This window comes from Corapipo altera, unplaced genomic scaffold (assembly GCF_003945725.1).
Source record: "Corapipo altera isolate COAL_440 unplaced genomic scaffold, ASM394572v1 129744, whole genome shotgun sequence".
Lineage (NCBI taxonomy): Eukaryota > Metazoa > Chordata > Aves > Passeriformes > Pipridae > Corapipo > Corapipo altera.
The window spans coordinates 1-9,463 of record NW_020885805.1 but is presented as its reverse complement, the minus strand read 5'-3'; the positions used below and the strand labels follow the sequence as shown (position 1 = coordinate 9,463).

Here is a 9,463-nt window from a genome sequence, read left to right as displayed (position 1 = left end):
GTGGTGCCCATGTCCTTGTTGGAGTCACCTCCCTGTGGTGCCCATGTCCTTGTTGGAGTCACCTCCCTGTGGTGCCCATGTCCTTGTGGGAGTCACATCCCTGTGGTGCCCATGTCCTCACGGGGGCCACATCCTTGTGCTGCCCGTGTCGTCGTGGGAGCGACGTCCTCGTGGTTCCCCCATCCTTTGGGACTCATTGTCACGGTGCCCACGTCCTCGTGCCCATGTCCCCATGGGACCCATCAGCCCCAGGATGAGCTGAACCAAATCGGGGCTGTTTCGGGCAGGAGAGGACCATCCTCAAAGAGCCAAGGTCTCACCAAGACAGGTGGCTTTGCACACTGAAGATGCAGAGCCACCAGCACCTTGCTGTCAGCCTGCAAAAGCCTTGGTGGGCAACCAAGGGGCTGGAGGGAGGAGGAGCAGGAGGAAGGTGCTTCTGCCTCACTCACCTGGCCAGCACATCTCCCCTTCAGATTCAGTCTGGCCCCTTCCAGGGGCTGCAGGAGGGAAGGGGAAGCAACAGTGGGACTGTCCTACCCCCATCTACAGCCAGGGAGGGGGAGGAAGGATGCCTGGACATGGATTTCATAGAATCCTAGAATGGTTTGGGTTGGAAGGGAACTTAAAAAACATCCAGTCCCACCCTCTGACACAGGCAGGGACACCTTCCACTAGCCCAGGTAGCTCCAAGCCCCATCCAACCTGGCCTTGAACACTTCCAGGGATGGGGCAGCCACAGCTTCTCTGGGAAACAAAGAGCCAAATGGGCAGCACCGTGAGATGTGCTGGGAAGAGGCTGAGGATGTTCCCAGCAGGACAGGGGTGACAGTGGCTCTCACTGGGATTTTCCCTCTGCCCAAAGAGCTCCCATCCCTCACAGGCAGGGACCTGCCCTGCAGCAGGGTCGACTGTGGCTTGGGATGCAGCAACTGGACAGAACTTGGAATCAGGAAGAGGGGGAGGGTGGTAGAGGGGGGTTTGTCCCCACCACCATCAGGGTTTGCTGAAGAAGTCAGTAGCAAACCCTTCCAGCCCAGGAGCCTGCTCCATTGTAGGTGGAGAGAGATCCACATCTCCATGGTTATTTCATAGAATTATGTAATTGTTCAGGTTGGAAAAGCCCCCCGAGATCATCCGGTCCAACCATTCCCCAGCACTGCCAAGGCCACCACTAACCCATGTCCCCAAATGCCACATCCACACAGCTTTTAAATCCCCCCAGGGATGGGGACTCCACCGTTGCCCTGGGCAGCTGTGCCAGGGCTGGACAACCCTTTTCCTGAAGAAATATTCCCTAATATCCAACCTAAACCTCCCCTGGGGCAACTTGAGGCCGTTTCCTCTTGTCTTGTCATATCCTATTTGGCACTGAGCACAATCCTGGCAGAGAGATTTCACAGACCGATGGTCTGCACGGCCTCACTTTGCCTGGCAATCCCTAAAAGTGAGCAGCACCTCCCAGAACCTGCAGAAAATACCAAGGATAGCGGGATCCGTGGGTGCCCTGCGCTAAGTGGCTGTCAGTATTTCCGTGGTGGCTGAGCAGCGCTGCTCACTCCCCTCCCTGCTGCAGCGACAGCATCGAGCTCGTTATCGAGAAAACAACACCCCCAGGGGGCCCGTTTTCCCTGGAAAAAGAGCAGCCAGGCTCTGGAAAGCGCCGGTATGTGTGGCTGAGCCGGCTGGCAGCCGGCTGGAGGTCTCGTGCCCCGTAAAGCCGAGCTCGGAAGTTTGTTGACGTCTTTCTTTTTCGACCCGACGGAGGAGGAGGAGGAGGAGGAGGTTGTGCAGCAGGAAAGCGGCTCGACCGCCGTCCTCGCGGAGCTAAACCCGGCTTCCTGCCCCTCTGCCCGCCCCGGGGTCACACCAACACTCGCCGCAGGATGTGTCTGCAACACCTCAAACAATGACAACCCCCCCTCCCCGGGCGCGGGACCCTCTCCGGCTCCCGCAGCTCGGGCGCTTCCTGCGCCGGGGCTCGGGCAGGTGGAGGCAGGAGATGCCAGCTCTCCTCGGAACCAGCCCCGGGGAGCAGCCACCACTGCTGCTAATCTGAGAGGCCACGTAGAAGTATATTCCAGTGGGGAAATGTATATTTCCCGTTCCCAATCCCTCCTGTCCATGCACAAGTCTTTCCCTATCCTGAGCCCCTCAGGGTTTGCAGCTCCTGTCAGGAGCAGGATTTGACCTCGGCTGTGATGTCATTGTCCTTTTCCTGGCGCTGCCGGTGTCTCGCTGCTCTGCTCCCACAGATCCTTTGGGGAATTAAGGTGTTTGGTGCTGTTCACACATGGATTGTGCACCAGGTATTTGCACACTGAAAGATAAATCTGGCTGCCCCGCTGGCATGTGGCTGAGCAGCATTTTGCTGCCACTGGGGAGTTGGGGATCACAACCCAAAAACTGAGCTCAGCCCTTGTAGTGGGGACATTTGTCCTGTTGATTCAGCACTGAACCCCCCACCCGAGTAGGGGGTCCCCCCTGGCTGCTCCATGCAGGGTGTCACTGTGGCTCCTCACGTTCCTGCTGCTGCTGAGCTGGATTAGGGAACAATTAGGACACCTCCCACCTCAAGGGCAGCACCATCCTGGCTGCTGTCCCCTCGCTGTGGCTCTGGTGTCCCAACAGTGTCCCTGCCACATGCAGGTCCCACCATCAGGGCGGGGGTCTCTGATTGTGCCCCAGCCCTGGCAAGCAGAGGGTCCCCAACAGCGATGCCATCGCAGGGGTGGGTGTCCTGGGGTCAGTGTCACAGGGTCGGTGTCGCTGTGTTGGTGCCACGTGGGTTGGTGTCACAAGATTGGTGTCAAGGGGTTGGTGTCCAGGGTTTGGTGTCTCAGGGTCGCTGTCACAGGGTTTGTTATTCCAGGGGTGGTTGTCACACCTTTGAAGTTTCGCTCAGTGCTGTCCCCGCTGTGAGAGCAGGGCACAAACCTCAGCTCAAACCTCACTGGGTCTCTCTCCCACACTGGCAGCTGCCGGCAGCACCCACAATGCTCCTTCCGGCTCGGAGCTGCTGAGGTGGAGGTTTTGCTCGAGCAGCTGCTGCTCCTGCACTCAAGGCTCCTCCTGAGCCAGAGCCAGGCTGGGGCTCAGAGAACCCTAAGACAGGGAAGTGTTCCCTGGTTTGGTTGGGAGGAGGAGTTTGGTGTTTGCTCTGATGTTACCAACACAGTGGGTGTTTTTTTCCCTGTTTTCCCAGGTGCAGAGAGTGCAAAACCGTCTTCCACCGGGACTGCCAAGCCCGGGCCACGTCGTGCCCGCGCTGTGAGCGCCGGCAGCGGTACCAGCAGCGGCTGGAGGCCAGCACAGAGCCCAGCCTTTAGCCCCCAGCACCGACCTCAGCACTGCCCTCGGCTTCTCATCCAGCCAGATGAGCCCCAAGGGATGGGGATGGCAGGAGGCAGAGAGCACAGACCCCCTGCCCGGGAGCCCATCCTGCGCCTGGCCCTTCCCTGGAGACAGGGACAGTGTGGGATGGGGACTCCAGTCCTGTGGGACCCTCTGCCCACCCAGGGCTGAGCAGGGCGGGTGGAAAGGTCCACCCCTCCTCACACTGACCAGGTGCTGCTCCCTGCCACCCTCCTGGTGCCAATGTCCCCTCCCGGTGGAACCCAGCAGCTTTCCCGGGTGTCAGTCCAGATTTCCAATCAAGGATGTGGAGAACTGACGTTGATCAAAGCTCTAGTTTTTTAAGATGTTCGATACTGAAAAACTGGTATTTTTTTACGTGGGGGTTTTGCACAAGCTGGGCTGCTCCAGGGTGACGGAGCCGCGCAGGGAGGGGACAAAGTGACACTTGTGCCTTTAGGGACCTGCGTGCCCGGGGGGGACCGTGGGCACCCCGAGCATCTCCCACTCACAGAGCCCACCCAGCGCCGTGGGAGAGCCACAGGCAGCTCCTCTCCCCCCGATGCTCATCCTTGGGAGAAATTTTATTTTCCTTTAACCCCTCCCCGTGCAAAAATAAAGTTTATTTAACAACTAGTGAAGCTGGTTTTGGGTTTCCTTCTCTACAAGGAAGGGGCCAGATCACAGGTTCAACCTGACACAACGTCTCTGTGGGAGGAGGGTTGGGAACAGGGGATGCTGCCTGTCCCTTTTCCTCTGTCCTCCTTCCTCCTGCCTGTTCTCTCTCCATCCTTCAGGGGTTTTGCAGGGTGGATGGAGGACCCTTCCCTTTTTCCCTGCCCCATTTTCCTTCCCACCTGCTCCCCACTGGTTTCAGCCTCTCCAGTTGTTCTTTTCCCTGCCATGCTGGTGCCAGAAAGATTTGGGGTGTGCCCACCAGCACAGTGAGACTCCTCGGGGTGGGTGGAGGCAAAAGCCAGGGCACGGCAGCTCCCGTGGGACCCCCCTGACGGGGTCCCCATCCCTGTGCCCGGGGAGGCCGTGCCGGATCCGGCAGCAGCGCAGATCCCGGCTGAGCCGGCGGGGCTGGGCCCTTCCTGCGGCAGGAACCTCCCGAGGAGCCGTTTCCTCGTCGGGCAGCGGCGGGTCCCCCTCCGCCATCGTCCCTTCCCGCCCGCCCGAGGGGAGGAAACGGGCTGGGCCCCACCACCAGCCCTGTCCTGGGCCGGGGGGCTGGGCACCCAACCCCGCCGTGGGGCCCGGCCCCGTCTCTCGTCGAGGCGGCAGCAGGAAACCGAGGGCGAGTCGAGACGAGCCCGGCGCGGGCACGAGCGGGACCCGCGGCCGCGCGCCCGCCCAACCCCAGCGCCGGCGGCAGGTGAGATCTGGGGGGCTCGGTGGTTTTGGGGGCCCAGGGACTTGGGGCTCGGTGGCTTGAGGGGTTTGGGGATGGGGACGAGGACGGTGGCGGTGACCCCGGGGCTGTTCCCACGGGTTTGGGTGGTTTGTGGAACAACCTCGTTGGGCTCAGAGGCTCAGTGGGGACCCCGAGGGAGCTGAGCTGGGGGGTCCTCACACACCCCAGGAGGGGTTGGGTGCTGGGTCACCACTTCCCTGCCCCGTGTCCCGCAGGCAGAGGTGCAGGGAAGGCCATGGAGGCGGCGGTGCCGGCGGAGGAGTCGCTGGTGCTGGTGGAGTACGGCTTCGAGTACCGCGCCAAGGACGGCACCTTGGTCTCCATCAAACCCAACGAGCGCTACATCCTCCTCAAACGCACCAACCCCCACTGGTGGCACGTCCGGCGGAGCGGGGACGCCCGGCCCTTCTACATCCCGGCCCAGTACGTCAAGGAGCTGCCCCCCATCGCCTCCCCAGCCCCACTCGACCCCCCGCCGTCGGGACATGTCGAAACAGAGCCGGCCACCCTCGTCCCCCAGCACCCACCAGCCTACGAGTATCGGTTCGTCAGTGCCACCGAGCCGGGAGAGCCATCGGGGGGGGTGCCCGGTGTCCCGAGGGGACTCAGTGCCAAGGAGGGACTCGGTGCCCAGGAGGGACTCACTGCCCAGGAGGGACTCGGTGCTCCAGAGGGATTCCCCACCGTCACTCAGCTCTTTTCGGGTCCCCTCGGGGCTGACCCCCAGCCCTGCCGAGCCCGTGAGACCTTCGCATTCCCTGGATGACCTGGCGCGGGTGACACGGGCACAACGCGGTGCCACCACCACGGGGTCTCGCGGGGACTCCCCAGGACACGCTCGCCCGCTCGGGAAGAGCCGCTCCGAGACGCTCTGCGCCCCCGGCAAGGACAGGGATGTGGCCAGGAGGTGGCCTGGGGCCGGCCCTGCACCTCAGGTACGGAGACATCCCCGCTGCTGTCCCCAAAAGCTGCGCGGGGGGGGGACTTTGAGTGTGTGGGCAGGCAGGACACCTGGGTCCCTCTGCTGATTCAGTGCCCCACTGCGACCCTGTGACCCCCGGCACAGGGTGGGGTGACACCCCGGCACCACAGGCACTGCCAGGCCCCCCCGTGTCCCCCCACCGAGCTGACCCTGTGGGGCAAACCTACAGGTGAGCTCCCCATAGAGGTTTGCCAACATTAACCAACTAGGGGGAGGGATGAGCACGGGGCACCAGCCCCCTGCACCCCCTCCCCGCACACCTTCCCCCTCAGCCCCCACTCCGTGCCTCAGTTTCCCCACCCTCATGGGCCCCCCCGGGCTCTCCCAGTCCCCCTGCTCTGCAGAGCTCTGCAGTCCCTGGGTGGGGGTCTCGGTGCCACTCGGGGGGGGGGGCTGTTGAGATGTCCCTCCCAGGTCCCGGCAGCGTTCCGGGGTGAGAGAAGGCAGAAAGGGGTTAACAGGGAAGCGCGGCAGCTCCTCCCTGCCGGGGCGGGGGCCTCACCTGGGCGCCTCACCTGGGCGCAGCACCCGGGCACCGAGGTGGGTGCTGGGTGCACCCCAGCACAGGCCAGCGCCCGACACCCCCAAACCCACGCCCACCCCACACCAGTAAGTAACGAGGGGCCCTTCCCAGCGACCCCCGGGCTGCTGGGGGGCACCCAAGGGTGGGGGTCCCCCACTGGCTGCTCTCCTGCCACCGACACGGGCTGGGGCACACGGCTGGGACGGTGCCAGCAGAGAGGGGATTCCACAGGCTTGTCCCCTGCCCCTACCCCAGCACCTCACTTTGGGGTAACCCCAGGCACCTGCAGCACCCCACTTGGGTGTCCCCCACTTGGAGGGGGGCTGGAGGGATTGTGCCACCTGGGAGGGGGTGTTGCTTGAGGAAAGGGGTGTTAGTGGTGGTGGGCTGTGTTTTACACCCCATTTTTACCCCATTTTCCACACTGTGCCCTCAGCTGTGCCCTTTGCACACCCAAAGCCACCGACCCCGCTCTGGTGGTGACCCAGTGGGGTCCCCAACCCCAGTGCCACCACCAGATCATTCCCCTTCCCTGCCCAAATCCAACTGGTGCCAAAACCATCCAGTATCAGCCACGATGGGACCGTGGTGACCTTGGCCCTGCCACCATGTGCTCCCCCCACCCCACCCTGACTGCTGGGATGGGGCGATCCCGGTGCTGGGGGGACGCAGCAGCCCTGGATCGGCTTCTGGTGGCACAGGATGACACCACAAGGGCCAACCTAAATTTGGGGGGGATCATCCCGGTGCAATTCCTGTTCGGGTGGCCTTGGCTTTGCCGGAGCGGGTGACGAGTGGGAGGGTGATGGGTGACAACAGCCCCCAAGAACAGCCAATTGCGCCCCGGGCGTCTCTTCCGCTCCCCGAACCCCGGCAGGAAGCGCGGCGGGTGCAGGGCCTGGCTCAGGGTGCCCGTGGCGTTACCGGAGCCTCCCGGTGCCCCCACGGCTGCCTCCCACTCCAGTGCCCCCCACGCTGCACCCCCAGCCCGGGGCCCCCCTGCGATGGGTGACTGGGAGTCAGGGGGTCCCCGGCGGGCCCGGAGCAGGGTGTCAAGGCTGCTGCACTTGGGGAAGGTAGGCAGCACCCACGGGTGCACACAGTGTGGGGCTGGGGGGTGTTTTGGGGTCCTGCTCCTCCAAACTCCCTCTTGGGTTTCCCTGGCTGTTTACGGGCACTGGCAGGTGCCACGATGCCCCTTCCAAAGCGGTGAGGGGCACCCAGCCCACCCCAGGGGAGAAAACCCCACCAGGGATGCACCCATGGGATAGAGGGAGGTGCTGGGGGGCTCCGTGCCAGGGATCCCTCGTGGTCACCCCCATGTCCCCTGTCCCCAAGAGGGAGGGTGGCCCCCTGTGCTGGATTCCAGCCCTGCTCACCGTGGCAGGGGGGTCGTGGGGTGACGGGGGGAGGGCGAGGGGGTGTCATCAAGTCGCTGTCCCCCTCAGATCCAGGGTGTCCCCAGGGACACTGCGCCCACTGTCCCCCCACCCTGAGTGATGGGCAGGGCCAGGTTGGGACCTTTGTCCCCGTGGCTGTTAGTGAGAGGCTCCGGCTGTAAAACTGGGGAGTTCAAAGGGTGCCAGGAGGGGTTTCCCCACTGGCAGCACCTGCCTGGTCCCAGGGGACACATCCCCCCACCCTGAGCAACCCTGTGGGTGGGGGTCAGCCAGGCCAGGCCAGTACTGGGGCCTTTATTTTGGGATGTGGTGATGGGACTGTCAGCTCAGCATTCGGCCCTGGGGGGAGACAGAGGCTGTGGGTGCTCGTGATGTGGGTGCTGGAAATGTCCAGAGGTGCAAAGGATGTGGGTGCTGGTGGTTTGGGTGCTGGTGTCAGTGATGTGGGTCCTGGAGGTGTCCTGGGGTGCTGGTTTTGAGGGTGCAGGTGCTCTGGGTGCTGCTGTTGGTGATGTGAGTGCTGGTGCTCTGGGTGCTGGTGTTGAGGGCGCTGGGGTGTGGGTGAGGGTGGGGTGGGTGTGAGTGTTGGGGTGCTGGTGTCGGGGAGGTGGGTGCAGAGGCTGAGGGTGCAGAGGATGAGCACGTCGGTGGTGTTGGGGTGGCAGATGTTGGTGCAGATGTTGCGGGTGTTCGTGGTTTGAGTGCCAGTGATGTGGGTGCTGATGTGGGTGCTGGATGCAGTGGGTGATGCGGGTGCCAGTGACGTGGGTGCTGACACAGGGACTGTGTGCAGCAGGTGACACAGGTGCTGGTGATGTGGGTGCAGGTGATGCAGGTGTTGTTGGTGGCAGGTGATGTGGGTACCAGTGATGCAGGTGGGTGCTGATGTGGGTGCTCACACAGTGGGTGATGAGGGTGCTGGCTATGAGGGTCCTGCCTGCAGCAGGTGACACGGGTACCCCTGACGTGGGTGCTGGCACCGGGAACCACGATGTCTCCCCACGTGCCCAGTCTGGACTCCCATCCCCTCTGCCAGCGGATGCTCCTCCCCGCTGTGGGTGCTGTGGGTGCCCCCTCCACCTCCCACAATCCACACCCCATCACTGGCATCTCGTGCCCCACTCATTGGGGTGCCCAGGAGGGCGCCCCAGCAGCAAGAGCAGGATCCATCTCCTTGACCTCCCACCTGAGCACCACTGTGGGGACATCCCAGGAATGCCATCCCACCTGCAGCACCCGGTGACCCCCTCGTGTCCCCCCCAGGCGCGCAAGGAGCCGGAGGAGCCGCCCGATCCCATCTACCTCAACATCCAGGAGCTGCGGGAAGAAGCCGCCGCTGCCAGCTCGGTGCCGGAGGAGCCCGGCGGCTCCGTGTCGGACTGGGAGACACACACGGACACGGAGAGTGGACATTTGTTTTATTATAACCCCGTGACGGGAGAGACCACGTGGGACTGTCCCTTTGGGCAGGCGGCCGACGGAGTGAGTCCCGCCGCCTCTCCCGCCTCCTCGCTCGCACACAGCCCGGAGTTTCCCGAGTGGGAGCAGCACCTGGATGAAGGAAGCGGACAGACTTTTTTCTATAATTCGGTAACAGGTGAGACGTCGTGGGACCCCCCCACTGCGGGAGACGCAGGCAGCCCCCAGGATATGTACCCTGGGGGGACGCGGTACAGCCCCACGGAGCAGAGGGTGAGCACCCGGCCGGGCACAGGGATTGGGACTGGGGGGAGACAGGGATGGGGATGGAGATGGAAATAGGAATGGGGATGGAGATGGAAATAGGA

The 9,463-nt window shown here is 63.4% G+C and overlaps 1 protein-coding gene across 1 annotated transcript; it reads left to right on the top strand.

The window, feature by feature from the left end:
- Positions 1-5,006: 5,006 nt before the first annotated feature.
- Positions 5,007-9,368, top strand: LOC113940820 (rho GTPase-activating protein 27-like; the record flags this gene model as incomplete). The annotated part of the gene is given in 3 exon segments (XM_027631970.1): positions 5,007-5,348; positions 5,350-5,706; positions 8,940-9,368. Coding segments are annotated over 3 exon segments (1,128 nt in total), but the record flags the coding sequence as incomplete, so codon positions are not given.
- Positions 9,369-9,463: the final 95 nt, after the last annotated feature.